Below are 14,819 nucleotides of genomic sequence, written 5' to 3'. Positions count from 1 at the left end.
GCTCTTCCACACGAATTGACAGTTCTTCACGATTTTGTTGAAGCAACCGTCTAGTTTCATCCATTTGACGATCCAACATCGTCTGAATCATCAATTGCACACCAGCCATGGTTATTGGCTCAGGTGCTGCTGCTACAGCAGATCTTTGTTCAATCACTGGTGGTTGATTCCTGTTTTCATCAGCATTTCCAACTCCACTTCTTGTTCTCACCATTTTTGATCTACACACCGAATAAGGTGAAATTAGATCCTTATTCACGATAGATATTCAAATCATCCTTATCACTCCGAAACGTTTACATGCTAGTTCTAATATCGTAGACGTACGTTTAGAATCCTACACACATAAAGTTTCTAGATCCGGTCGGCAACAGACCATAGACCTGAACAAATAATATCATATATGGCAACATATAACATTTAGCACATAAAGCATTTTAGGCAACTTTCCTAAAATAAACTAGTGCTCGTGTCTAAAACATAACAGACACACATCTCAAAATTCCACTTAGCATTCTAAGTTTAAGTCTAGAAATCCTAAAAATTCCTAGTTCGCTTAAACTAATGCTCTGATACCAACTGTGACATCCCCAAAATCTCGGCCAGAAAAGACCGATTTTCATTTATGCTTTTAAATATTTTCAGAGTAAATCCTTTTGATTTGAAAGAATTGCGGAATTTGTTCCCAAAAACAAAACATGATAAAACAATGTTTACCAAAGCATTTCATAAAAGAAATGTATTTTTCATTATATAATCAAAACTCGGGGTGTCATGTTCCGATACAGACCAACAAGCATAAACGATAACATTACAAGTCATTCAACAAATATTTACATATACAGACTTGTAAACAAAACAACTTGATGGTTCATCCATCTTACGCCCTTGCGCCACTTCCTGTAATACAAATAAAACTGAGTGGGTCAGGCTTGTGAGCCTGGTGAGCATATAGGGTTTTCGACCCACAATAAATAATTAAATTAATTATTATCAACCAACAATAACCCAGTTACCCATTCCCGTTATTCTCACTTTACGTCCCTAAAATAACTAACACAAGGGACCTAATCTAAGAATATTTTCATCGGGGTGACAACACATGCTGCGGGGTTTCCTCAGCAATATAAGTCAAATAAGGAAACCATGAGGGGGATGGAATACAGCGAATGAACACCCAAGTTCATTAACACCTACAGGTTATGAGCCTGCTAGCGTTCCACATGACTATCTAGAAAAGTCCGTGGTCGTCATCTAAATTCCGCTAGATGACTGGATCAAACAACAACGAGGCCTCTCATCTGTTTATTACACACCAACTATCTACCCATGTTCTACCCAACATATTAGTAGATAAAAATATACATTTTTATACATATTTTCAAAACATGTATAGCATGCTTGATCAATACCTTTTCCATATAGCAGATGAGGCACACACACATAACACGTATTTCATATAGAAATAATCATATCTGTAAGATAGAAGAAAGTGAATATACATTCACACACATAACAACAAAATATACACATAACACGTATCTCGTATAAAATACTTTATAGTTATACGTTAGGAGAAAGTAACAACGCCTTCGCATGTATAAACGACGATAAACTTAATACACTCAAACCATAGTTGTATTATTATTGCGTTTATGAAAGGTAGTATACACTCACTTGATCAGAAGATGATCGGACAACACTACGACTCGCAAAAGTAGTAATCCTCCGCAGATCTGGAAGATCTCCACAAAAATCAAACTTCTCGCGGGCAGAGCTTCGGCTCGGAAACCGCACTTCTCGGGATCTTCGGGATCTCGGGACTCGCTTCGGGACTCGGGAATATTACCGGGGCTTCGGGATGGCTTCGGGGGTAAAACCACAGAGCTTCAGCACAAAAACGAGAGGAAATTAGCAAATTGGCCGGCTGCCCTCGCATGCCTTTTATAGGGGCTGGAAGCCTCTCGTACGCGGGGCGTACGTGCGTACGCGAGGCGTACGTGCCTCAGAAACGTCATCGCTTACGTATCCGAATCCACTTGCTGCGATGTCGACACTTTCGGAGTACGCGGGGCGTACTCACTTACGCGGCGCGTAAGTCGGATCGGACCGATGACTCGCATTCGGATAAGGCTTCCGAATTTTGATTTAAAAATAAATACAAATTATTTAATAAACTTCGGAAATTCATATCTTCTTCATACGAACTCCGTTTTCGATGTTCTTTATATCCACGGAAAGGTGAGACTACGATCTACAACTTTCGTTTAGACTCCGTCGGCTAATTTTGAATTTATTTTTATTATTTATTTTTAATAGGCCGGGACAGAAAATTTCGTTATAAATTCATAACTTCTTCGTCCGACGTCCGTTCTCGCCTAACTTTTTATCGCTTTGATACTAACAACGAGATCTTCGATTCTCGTTTAGATCACTAAGGCTAAATATCTCTTTAACATAAATTCACTTTTTACGTCGCGCTGTGTCGTGCCGGTTCTGTCGCGAAACTTCGACAGGTCATAACTTCCTCGTTTTAACTCGGATTTCGGCATTCTTTATATCTTCGGAAACCTTGTTTCAACTACTACAACATTATCTAAAGATATCAAGTTTATTTTACACTTAAATTTTGACGCTTATTTTTATTCTTAATTAATCAAACCACATAATTAAGCAATTAAGCACAAAACACATAATACTCAAATAATACAATCTTATTATTTCAAAACGGGTTACAAAGGATAACCTAGACCATTACATTGCTAAAAATGGCAAGCCTAGAAACACAGGCGTTACACCGATCCGTAGTAACGCCAGACTGAGTAAGACTCAGAGCCCGAGTACAGAGGCTGAGATAGCAGATATGAGTCGAGTATCGTTTTCTTCCGTTGTAGGCTCGATATTATATGCTATGACTTGTACTCATCCATATTTGGCCTTTGCATTGAGCATGGTCAGTAGATATCAAGGGAACCCTGGCAAGGCTCACTAGACTGCGGTAAAGAACATTCTCAAATACCTGCGGAGGACTAAGGACTGGGTCCTTACCCTCGGTGGGGTGAGGACCTGAGAGTACTAGGGTACATTGATGCTAGCTTTCAGACTGATAGGGATAATTTCCGCTCTCAGTCAGTTTGGGTCTTTACCTTAAACGGAGGAGCAATTTCTTGGAAAAGTTCCAAGCAAGAGATAATGGCTGATTCAACTTGTGAATCAGAGTATATAGCGGCAAGTGAGGCAGCAAAGGAGGATATATGGGTAAAGAACTTCATTGGAGACCTTGGAGTTGTACCAGCTATAAAGGAGCCTATATAGATTTTCTGTGATAGTGAAAGTGCAGTTGCCTTAGCCAAGGAACCAAGGGATCACGGGAGATCCAGACACATCGACAGACAATACCATTTCATCAGTCATTAAATAGAAGAAGGACTCCTCGTGGCAAAGAGGGTATCATCGGATGAGAACCCGACAGATCCCCTCACGAAGGGACTGGGTAGGGTTAAGCATCTCCAGCATGCGAGGCGCATGATATTAGTTTTAGTAGTTAGATAGATTTGAAATGTGTAAAGTGTATTTGACATTTGATGATGAATAAAAGTTGTTGTTTATTTATGAGTAAAGTGTTGCTATCTTTTGTCAATCGTTTACTATCGTTTCATTTTGCATGTTTTGACTTCCAGAATATTTGTATTTAATATTATTCAAATTCTCCACAATCGGTCATATGTTGCAAGTAGATATGTATCAAGACTGTCATGTAGTCGGTTGTAGAGGTCTAAGATGTTGGACATTGCAAAGTGTTGCTACAACACTCAAGAGTGCTTATAAGTTATGAGTATTGGATTCAACCCATGCTCACTGGTATCACTTCATGGAATTTATCTCGAGTGATCGTGAGATGGTAATATCATATAAGTATTCAAACCTAGAGATATGACTTGTTGCCTATGAGTTGGTTATACATTAATTGTACGAAAACGCAATGGTAACTCGATGTTATAAAACATGCCTTTGTGTATGATTCAACAAATAGTAGAACAAGCATATTAGTCGAAGTTTATATGTTCCTTCTTGGATTAGAAGCAATATCTAGGCCCCTCTATGATTTTCTGTTGACCCATGTACCGGGACCGATCAGAACAAAGTTGATGTGTTCAATAAAGTTCTTTTTCAAACAAATCAGAAGTCGAGAAACAAACTGATGGACAATAAGTAAGACATTGTTCCATGTATTTGTCCGCATGATATCTAAAACAAAGGATTATATGATCACTTATCTTAAATGGAGTATCATCATCATCATCTTAGTTCCGCGAGACCTTGAAAGAGTTACGATTGTTGATCGGTTCCTGAAGTCATTCTTGTAGTTATAGTTATTAGAATTATCCAAGTGGGAGACTGTTGGATTAGGTGTCCAAGTTCATAACTATTTCTGGAATGTACTTGACCCGATTAGCATGGTCCATTTGGGTTGCATGGCATTGCAACATTTGGATAGACTAAATGAGAGAAAGGACACTTAAGGATTATTAATATATTATAAGTTCTAATATATTAATAACATTATTTAATTAGTATTGATCAAAGAATTAATTTGGAATTAATTAAGTGATCAAAAAGAGACTAATTAAAGATATAGGGTTGATTGTGCAAATCATCTATTCTTGTATAGTGGGCTTATGATCCATGGTTTGTATGGATTGGGTTAAAACGCATAAGGTGCTCCATGAATAGTCCATGGAGGTTACAAACCCATGGATCATGGAATATGGAAAACCATGACAATTAGGGTTTACATGGTGTAACCCTACTTGTGCCACAACTATATAAAGACCCCTAGACTAGAAAATTGGTACTACTTGTACAAGAAAAAGAGGGTTAGCCGATTTTGAGGTGTTAGTGAACTCTCAAGGTTATTCCAAGTGTTGTGGTACTGTGTGAGACATTTCAGGCATCACACTTGAGGTGCTAGGCTTATAAGGTTCTCAAGGAATCCAAACAACAAAAGGTATGTTCTTCTTCTAGCATTTATGTTTAAAAGTTCTTCATGCTATGCTAGACAGGTTAAGAACCTTGGAAAATCAAATTTGCATGTATCTTAGTCAAACATAGAACCAAGGTTTCTAGGGTTGCATGTACACCTTAGGAGTGTTAAGATGCTCAAAACCCTTCAATTGACTACTATGTTTCAGCCACAGAAGTGTTTGGACAATGACTCAGTTGTGTTCGATATTTAGGAAAAGGAGTGTCCGGGTCATAGGAGGAAGTTAGTGTTAGTTATCGAACAGAAAATACAGGCCATGAGGTAGTAAGGTAGTAAGATTAGTGAAGGTGCAGTGGGAAACATCAGTCGGGTTGTAATAGGTAATGGAAGTCGTGGGCATGGCGCGTGAGCAGCAGCGGGAGTATGAGATGAGGAAGCATTATCCAGACCTTTGCATCAGCAGACTTCGGGGACGAAGTTTAGTGCAATTGGGGGAGATTTGTAACGCTTGTTCCTGATATCAGTTATTTTTCAAATATTTATGGTTTAGCACTGGGACTTGATGAGTTGAGGAGCCCAACTCAACAAGTAGAGATAGATATTAGATGCGGGTCTTAGTGTCTACTCGACGAGTTGGAAGGCTCCAAATCGACGAGTAGATGTTGTAAAGGAAAACCCTAATTTTCAGGGTTTTTTACCCTATTAAAAGAACATATGGATCATTTGTGGCCTCCTTCATCATCCTTACTGTCCAGAGAAAAACCCTAGCTGTGATTTAGTGCCTTTTTGAGTGTGTGTGTGTGTGTGTGAGCTTTGGAAATTGAATCTTGTGCTCTTTGGAAGGAAACTTGAAGATTGAAGAGATTTAAGTGAGGAGGGGGATATAGATCCGACATCTACCCTGTGTTAGCAACATTTTGAGGTAAAAAGTCTTTACCTTAACTTATTGTTTCTTAGATCTTCTCCCATGGAAGTTTAGTGCATTTTTAGCCCAATTTGGAACCATTTTCGGAGTCGAGCATGATTTGAAGTTGTGACTTCTGATCTAGACACCTTAGACCTCCTTGGGCCCAAAGATTCAAGCTTTATCAAGATTTAGCCATCCTTCATGCCCTAAACCTTCTATTAAGCTTAATTTTAGTGTTTTAGCCTCTTGAGGCCTTACATGCACGTAAAGTTAGCAACTTTATGTGATATTTCGGTCCTAAGGGACTGGATATGTAGTTTGGGGCTTTAGATTCGACTAAAAGGGCTCAATATGTTAACACAGGGGGAAAACTCGACGAGTTTCCCTGGTAACTCGACGAATTAGATTGGGTATTCCGTTTTCGGTATACCAAGTGAACTCGACGAGTTGGTAAGATAACTCGACGATTTGGTTATGTTTTTCCCAGGTTTTCTGAACAACTAAAGGAACTCGATGAGTTGCTAGATGCACTCGACAAGTTGGGTCAACATGGACTGTTGACCTTGACTGTTGACTGTTGACTTTGACCACGATTTGACTAGGGTTGACCATTCAGCATCTTAGGCCTTTTTGGTATTGGGTCTTCTCGAGTTATGCCCATTGATGGATTATTGACCTTATAGTGTTAGGTTTTTGTTTGGGTTTGGGCCTTAATTTTGGATCATATTGGGCCAGGGGTAGAATGGTTATTTTACCCCATGTATAGATTGAGGGTTATAGTATGGAACCCAATTGCTAATTGTGTATATTGATTAGAAGTGGCGGCTCGGGAAGCTGGCGGGGCAACAACTAAAGATTTCATTCGGGAAGATTCTGCATTCGAGGTGAGTCTTCTCAGCATACCAATGGATCTAAGGCACCAAGACCGACACATTTTATGATACATGGATTGTTAATTGATTATGCATCATGTTGGTATGACTCTTGCATGGAAGACCCCAGGGGTTCCCGTGGTAGTAGATTGAGACCATGTGGGGGGTTCCCATGGCATTGGTGTAAGACTTCAGAAGGTTTCCATGGCATGCTAGTATATTTGCATGTTTAGCTTGCATGAAATTTCTTGGTAATAAAGACCATGTGGTGGTTCCCATGGCAGGAAGACCATGTGGGGGTTCCCATGGAAGGTAGTTAAGACAACATGGCGGTTCCAGTAACACTAGGTGTAAGACCTTGGAGTGCTTCCATGGCATCCCTATATGTTGTAAGCATAGCTTATATGGTTATGTAGCTTATATAGCTAATATGGATTATGTGATTATGTGGATTGTGTGAGGTATGCTCTGGAGAACTCACTAAGCTTCGTGCTTAAAATTTTGTTTATGATTTCAGGTATCATCATTTTGGAAAGGAAGGGCCCGCTTGGATCGTAGCGCACACACATGTGTTTTCCACAATGTGAGATTTTGGGATGAACTCTGATAAATATTTTTAAAGTAGAAATGTTTGGGTTAAATGGTATCGGTGTTTTGATTAAAATGAAAATGAAACTTTTACCCTAAATTTTTAGGTCGTTACAAGAGGGTTTGTATTTATGGGTGAGAACCCACAAGACGGGTCAGGTTGGCCAGCAACCACAGTTGTGGATTGAATCGATTTCAACAGGAGACATATCATATTCCAGTATGAGACGAAAAATCCTACATTTGTTTGTAGATTTGAGCATCCGTGGGTAGTCAATGGTAATGGTGGCGATCTGCAGAGAAGTGTATTTCATGAGAGAAATGGATGCCCATATTATGGGTGGCAAAGGGGTAGTGATGGGCTATCGGATGGGCAACATATTTTTTTTTGGTGGTGGAGCTCCGATGAGAATAAAATCAAACGAGGGAAGAGACGAAGAAGATGTATGTATAGCAGTATAGGGTGGGGGTGGGATATACCCCTTTTTTACTTTTTCTATAACTTATAAATAGTTAAAATGTAATGAAAACAATTCTAAAAACATATATATATATATATATATATATATATATATATATATAATGGCAATAAGGTCATTTTATATCTATCAGGGGTGAAAAACATAATAAAACCTTTACTTTACCAATATGTCCTTCAATGCTCGCCAAAAGTTCACTAGGATCCACCAAAATTATATACCACTTACCATAATCAATCATTGCATTGGATTTATCAATAATTCTACTAAGATCAGGTTCAATATGAGTATTGAAACATATATCTTCTAATTCAAACCTTCATTCCATGACCATTTCTCTCATTCGACTCGTTTTCATTTTACTCTACCTCTTAACTTTTTGGTAGATCTGTCCATGGAGCGGGTTTTAACCCTGATTCGCTCCAAACATGTAAGAACTTTACGGGTTTTGATTGTAATTTTTGATTCGTTTATCGGTTTACAACCCATACCCATTTACCCTTTTATTAAATGGGTTGGATATGGATCATTATCGATTCCCTCCACTTATAATCCGTCTCATATATATATATATATATATATATATATATATATATATATATATATATATATATATATATATATATATATATATATATATATATATATATATATATAACAAAAAAGTATGTAAGTCTATGTCTAAATAAAATGAAAATTTTATTGTATTGGATTTTGAGTATTAAGTAATGTATATTTGTTTACGTAGATATTTTATATTTTTTGATAAATATTACTTCGTGACATGCATCAAAATTGTGAAATTTAATATTATAAAATGGTCGGGTTAATGGGTTAGATATTCGTTGATTCGGTAGATACGGATATGAATTCGATTATTCAAAATCGTGAGGGTTATTATTGGAGTGGGGCGGGTCATATTTTTAAATTTTTTAAAAATGTTTGGATCAATGATGATTCGTTTCAAACCCGCCCCATTGACTGGTCTACTTCTTAGAAAGTCTGTGAAGAAGAATATTATTATTTATCAGCAAAAAGAAAGGAAAATCATGAAAAAATGTTTAAATGAATAACATGTTGAATAACATTTAATGATAAGGTAGCACTTGTATATATGTGTCTACCTTATCATATGTTCAAAACATATACAACGTTTAATATCTAATTAGTATAAAATTATTATTTCAAAGTTAATAATAATGAAATATTGTATAATTGTATCTTCCACAACTTGCATTCATTCTTCTGATTTGATTATAAGGTACGATTTTTAGTTTTGAGTTATGATTTTTATTTTATTTTGATTGGGTTTTTAGCTTTGAGTTTAGGTTTTGGTTTTGATTTGTTTGATTTCATGATTGATTTGATGCAAGTGGTGACCCGTGGTTGTTAGTAGTAGCTGGTGATGACAACACTGTGGTGGTGGTTAGGTCATTGAATAAGAAAGATGAGATGATGATGTTAGATAAGGTTGTTGTTTTGATAATTGAAGTAGTAACTAAAAATATTAATAAAATTGTAAAAAGTAAATATATTAAGATATGTTAGGTATAAACTTAAAGAAAAACTGAATAATAAGTACGAGTTAAAAAAATTAAGATCAAACAAACAAATTATCCAAAACCTCAGGGTGTAATTTGCCAAAGTTTTAACCTCCTTTTGTTGGGGTCTTTTTGACTTTTAGACATATCTGTGGACCCAATTTATGTATTGTTTAGAAGAAAACCACGCATCAGTGGCGCTTTATGGTTTCTTGTTTTCGTTAAACGGTGGTTTTAACTTGTCAACGTCTTGATCGATGGAAACCCGGCAAATCAAAACCTGGTGGTCGGTTTACAGTTTTGGTATATTCACTCCCTCGACCTATAAATACACAAATTTTCAGATTATTCCTTCATATCAAGCAATTAGCAAACTTAATTCTCTGTTTCAGCGATCAGATAACAAGAAGATTAAATGTCGAGCACTAACCAGGTGATTCGATGCAAAGGTAAGCATTTCATTTTTCTTTTGTGATTTCCCTATCAAGAAGAAAAAGTTTGGTACGGTGCTTGATGATGAGTGTAAATGTGACAGCGGCGGTAGCATGGGAAGCCGGAAAGCCACTAGTGATTGAAGAAGTGGAGGTGGCGCCACCCGAAAAAATGGAAGTTCGAATCAAAATCCTGTTCACCTCCCTGTGCCACACCGATGTTTACTTTTGGGAAGCCAAGGTAACCAATCTACTGGCCCTTTTACTTAAATCTCTGTCAAAAACTCAAATCCTGAATCTTCGTTTCCTTCCTATGAACTTTTCAGGGTCAGAATCCCGTGTTTCCCCGAATTTTAGGACATGAAGCTGGAGGGTAAGTTTTATTCTTGTATTAAATAGAAAAGGGTTTGTAATCGGATAAAAAATCTGATCAATTTAAGTGACGTGAACAGGGTCGTGGAGAGTGTTGGGGAAGGAGTGACTGATCTTCAGCCCGGAGATCATGTTCTCCCTGTTTTCACCGGAGAATGCAAAGAATGTGCTCACTGTAAGTCGGAAGAGAGCAACATGTGTGACCTTTTGAGAATCAACACCGATAGAGGAGTCATGATTCACGATCAAAAATCTCGATTTTCCATAAACGGAAAACCCATTTTCCATTTCGTCGGAACTTCAACTTTCAGTGAATACACAGTCGTTCATGTCGGCTGTCTTGCCAAAATCAACCCTCTTGCTCCTCTTGACAAAGTCTGTGTCCTCAGTTGTGGGATCTCAACAGGTAGAAAAACAAATTATAATCAACATTCTCCGATTACAATTCTAATGGGTATTTTCTTAACCTAAATAATCTTCGTGTCTTCAGGTCTTGGTGCTACTCTTAACGTTGCAAAACCTAAAAAAGGCTCATCAGTCGCCATTTTTGGATTAGGAGCTGTGGGGCTTGCTGTGAGTTTTATGGAACTTTTAACTTTCTCAAAAAAGGCTCATTCATGGCCAAAAAATAAAAAGCTAATGATTCTTGTTTGTGATCAGGCTGCTGAAGGTGCAAGAATTTCAGGGGCTTCAAGGATCATTGGAGTTGATCTCAATGCCAACAGATTTGAGCTTGGTAAGATTTTGCTGCATGAAATTGTAAATAAAAACTAGACATATGATATGATTGATGAATCTAATGTAAATTTTTTTGGCTTCAACAGCAAAGAAATTTGGGGTGACAGAGTTTGTGAACCCAAAAGATCACACGAAACCAGTACAAGAAGTGATTGCAGAGATGACAAATGGAGGAGTTGACAGGAGTGTTGAATGCACGGGTCATATTGATGCTATGATATCTGCCTTCGAATGTGTTCATGATGTATGAATTTAATCAATTCATCTCTCACTCATATAATGAATTAATGATTCATGTTTAATTACACAATAACAAACATTGAAAATTTTACAGGGTTGGGGTGTTGCTGTTCTTGTGGGTGTTCCACATAAAGATGCTGTTTTCAAGACAAGTCCATTGAATCTGTTGAACGAAAGGACTCTGAAGGGAACCTTTTTTGGAAACTATAAACCTCGATCAGATATTCCTTCTGTGGTTGAAAAGTATATGAATAAGGTAACCCGTTTTATAGCTTCAAAGTTGAATTATAATAGAATGATGAATTGAAATCTAACTAGTGTTTGGTTGATATGATTTTGTGCAGGAACTTGAGTTGGAGAAGTTCATAACACATGAAGTGCCTTTTTCTGAGATCAATAAGGCTTTTGATTTGATGCTTAAAGGTGAAGGTCTTCGATGTATAATTCGGATGGGAGAATAAATGGAAGGGAAAGTTTTTCAGAATGTTGTATTGTGGTTCATAACATATGACGAGTCTTCTTTGATCTTATTATAGATAACACATCGAGTGCCTTCTTTAATCTTATTATGTATGAATGTATTGGTAATGAAATCCCAATTTTCTCATCATACTGCAGTAGATAGCTTTTTTGTTTTAAAGTTTAATCCTCTTACCGATTTAATAGAACTTGGATGTTAAACGGTTCATGATACGATACTATGCAGACCTTGAACATTTAGCATTCATGTATATCATAGATTCTGCAAAATCGAACATGCAACTCACCTTGGTTTGATGTTTTATTGTCACCTTAAGCTCCATATGTATATAATTACGATTTCTACGCTTTCCCATCTAATATTTTAGTATATGATCACCTCTCTTAATGTAACATCGTGGATTGGATAAGAATAGCAACTATAAATTTCGGTAAATAAATATAAATTAGAATCTAAATAAACATTCATCAAAGTAACAAGTGTATCTTAAAGTCATTATATATTAACACAACTAAGATTGTATAACAACCACTTAGACGTACTAGATGTTTACTTTGGACACAATAATGTCATTGGGTCTACCTCGAGTGGAGTTCAATTGCCCACTTTTTATCTATCAAGGGTATTGTGGTAATGTTGATTTACAAGAACGATGTTATAAGGACGATTAAAAGCAAAGGTGTCGGTTAGAAATTGTCAGGATCGCTATTCATTATCGTATCCCAAGAGTCGATAGATGATGAGAGTAATCGTAGTCTACCCTTGACGAGTGTTAGTTGTTGTGTAAGTAGGTAGTAATAACCAGAAGCTATGGTTGATGGTATGTGAAATACTATTGGTTAAGAATCCTCGGAGGCATTGAATAACAACTTTATGTTGTGGCGAACATCAATTTTATTTTGTGGTGCATATTAGTTTTATCATGTGATGTGAGTGGATGATTCATAGTTTATTACACTGAGTCGACTCCATGAGTCATGTACATACCGTCGTGGAATCGTGGAATAGGAGGGTAAGTTAAGGTACGTGTGTGTTAAATTTTGGAATTCGAGTAAGGTATTATCAAGAGGTTGATATCCTATCTAAAATAGAAAACATATGTGATTCTCAAAAAGGTTGTTTGATAGCTATGAATGGTAATAATGTTGTTTGGATGGCAATATTTCGTTGTTTTGTATTCTCAAAAAGGTTATTTGATTGTTGTTGACTGAGTTTAATGTTGACTAAGTTAGAACTTCTGACTGAGTACATATCCCATTGAAACTATGTTGTTTGATTATATCATTCAGTGACTGTGGTGAATAATGAAAAAAGACCATATTACCCTTATGTTGTATATTGTGTTGGATAAAATAATGAGTAAATTACTAAAATCGTCATTATGATTTAGTTAAAATTACGTGTTTTGTCCTTAACTTTAACGTCCCAAAAATCTAAGGTAAATTTTTCATTTTTAAAACAATAATTCATATAACAAATTGTTCTCAAAACCATTCATGATAAAAATAACATTTAATCAAGAGAGTAAAAATTAGCAATGCGGAATAAAATCTAGGGAATGTTGTGCAGTCACATCGGACCCTTCCCTTTCGAACCGGAAGTACCTGAAACTATAAACATAAACCGTAAGCACAAAGCTTAATGAGTTCCCCCAAAATACCACATATCATACATATCAATGGGCCTAGCTCGCACATTGGGTTGAACCCATAATAATAGGTCTAGCTCATCCTACTCATTGGGCCCAACCCAACATACAAATAGGCCTAGCCCGTTATACAATGAGCGTAGCCCATGCTAGAATAATGGGCCCAACCCTCTCATGAAATTGGGCCCAAACCTACATGCATGCCCTTGGGCCCAACCCATCACACAAATGCAAGAGTCATAAAGACTGATACCGAGTTCCTCACACTGAACACATCCAAATTACGCTTATTCAATAATTAGGACAGTTTCCCGCAATTCTAGCTCCAATTCATATCTCCCCATTACAATGGGTAAAATACTATTTTACCCTTCCTATAGTTGGCCCAACAAAGCAAGGCCCAAAGCCAAAATGACTCAAGGCCCAAAAAACTGCCCAAAGTCTATCCAGGTATGTACGCCCTTTTTTTGCTCTCAGACCATCTCTATGGTTCTATTTTGTTACGGATTTAGTCCTTAAAAGAAGTACAATGACACTAATACCCTTATATATTTATTTTTTATTTTTTTCATTATTCATTTATCATTTTTTACAAAAGAAAAAAAGGACCGACCGTCCCTTTCCCATTTCTCATCTAGCAACCTAGAACATCACTACCTACCTCATCGATCACTTGCACCACCGCACACCCATCACAATCCTCATCAGAAAATGAATAACCAAAGCTAAATTTTGCATAAATCAAATGAAACACAAAACTAAAATCGGAAACCATGACCGCAACCATGCAACACCATTACTTAACCTGTTTAAAACCCCCCATTGCAACCCTGCAAAACACCGCCACCATCCAAACCATTGCTACACTCATTGGAAAATTGATACCAGAAATCAAAATGAAAAGCAAAATCATGAACCCTAAATGAAAAGCAAAATTCATAAACCATATAAATTAAAACCCTTGTAACCAGAATCAAAATTAATCCACATAACCAAAATTGAAATTGATTTCTTTAGATCAAGACTCCCCGAAACCAGAAATAAATTCGATTTCTAGGTGAGATTGATTTTTCTTTCAGGCTAAAGAATATAGAGAGAGAAAGAGGTGTAACGCTTGTTCCTGGTATCAGTTATTTTTCAAGTTTTTAGGGTTTTGCATTGGGACTCGACGAGTAGATATCGATATTGGACGCGGGACTTAGTGTCTACTCGACAAGTTGCAAGGCCCCAACTCAATGAGTAGATGATGTAAAGGAAAACCCTAATTATCAGGGTTTTGTACCCTATTTAAAGAACTTATGGCTCATTTGTGGCCTTCCTCGTTATCCTTAATGTCCAGAGAGAAACCCTAGTCGTGCTTTAGTGCCTTCTTTAGTGTGTGTGTGTGTGTGAGAGAGAGAGAGAGAGAGCTTTAGAGAGTGAATAGTGTGCTCTTTGGAAGGAAACTTGAAGATTGAAGAGATTGAAGTGAGGAGGGGGCTATAGATCTGACATCTACCTTGTGTTAGCAAGCATTTCGAGGTAAAAAGTCTCTGCCT

The 14,819-nt window shown here is 37.1% G+C and overlaps 1 protein-coding gene across 2 annotated transcripts; it reads left to right on the top strand.

The window, feature by feature from the left end:
• Positions 1-9,641: 9,641 nt before the first annotated feature.
• On the top strand, positions 9,642-11,762 carry LOC145000389 (alcohol dehydrogenase 2-like). 2 transcript variants are annotated; one of them, XM_078959611.1, is made up of 10 exons: positions 9,642-9,674; positions 9,764-9,820; positions 9,907-10,043; positions 10,129-10,175; positions 10,255-10,580; positions 10,665-10,747; positions 10,835-10,910; positions 10,999-11,156; positions 11,247-11,408; positions 11,497-11,762. In XM_078959611.1, exons 2-10 carry the CDS (start codon positions 9,787-9,789, stop codon positions 11,611-11,613), a joined length of 1,140 nt encoding a protein of 379 aa, XP_078815737.1. In that variant the 5' UTR covers positions 9,642-9,674; positions 9,764-9,786; the 3' UTR covers positions 11,614-11,762. The 2 variants fall into 2 exon arrangements, with proteins under 2 accessions (XP_078815737.1, XP_078815736.1); XM_078959610.1 differs by lacking the exon at positions 9,642-9,674 and having other exon boundaries at positions 9,682-9,820.
• The last annotated feature ends 3,057 nt before the right edge of the window (positions 11,763-14,819 follow it).

The sequence above is a fragment of the Lactuca saligna genome, chromosome 6 (assembly GCF_052625555.1).
Source record: "Lactuca saligna cultivar CGN05327 chromosome 6, ASM5262555v1, whole genome shotgun sequence".
In the NCBI taxonomy this organism is placed as follows: Eukaryota; Viridiplantae; Streptophyta; class Magnoliopsida; order Asterales; family Asteraceae; genus Lactuca; species Lactuca saligna.
The sequence above is the reverse complement of the archived record's forward strand: the minus strand, read 5'-3'. Positions and strand labels throughout refer to the sequence as shown.

What these genes read in the sequence shown, in the direction of transcription:
- LOC145000389 (XM_078959611.1), top strand. Translation starts at nt 9,787, where the DNA reads ATGTCGAGCACTAACCAGGTGATTCGATGCAAAG. An exon ending in TTAGGACATGAAGCTGGAGG is followed by an intron (nt 10,176 to 10,254) that starts GTAAGTTTTATT and finishes TGACGTGAACAG; the next exon opens with GGTCGTGGAGAGTGTTGGGG. An exon ending in CAGTTGTGGGATCTCAACAG is followed by an intron (nt 10,581 to 10,664) that starts GTAGAAAAACAA and finishes TCGTGTCTTCAG; the next exon opens with GTCTTGGTGCTACTCTTAAC.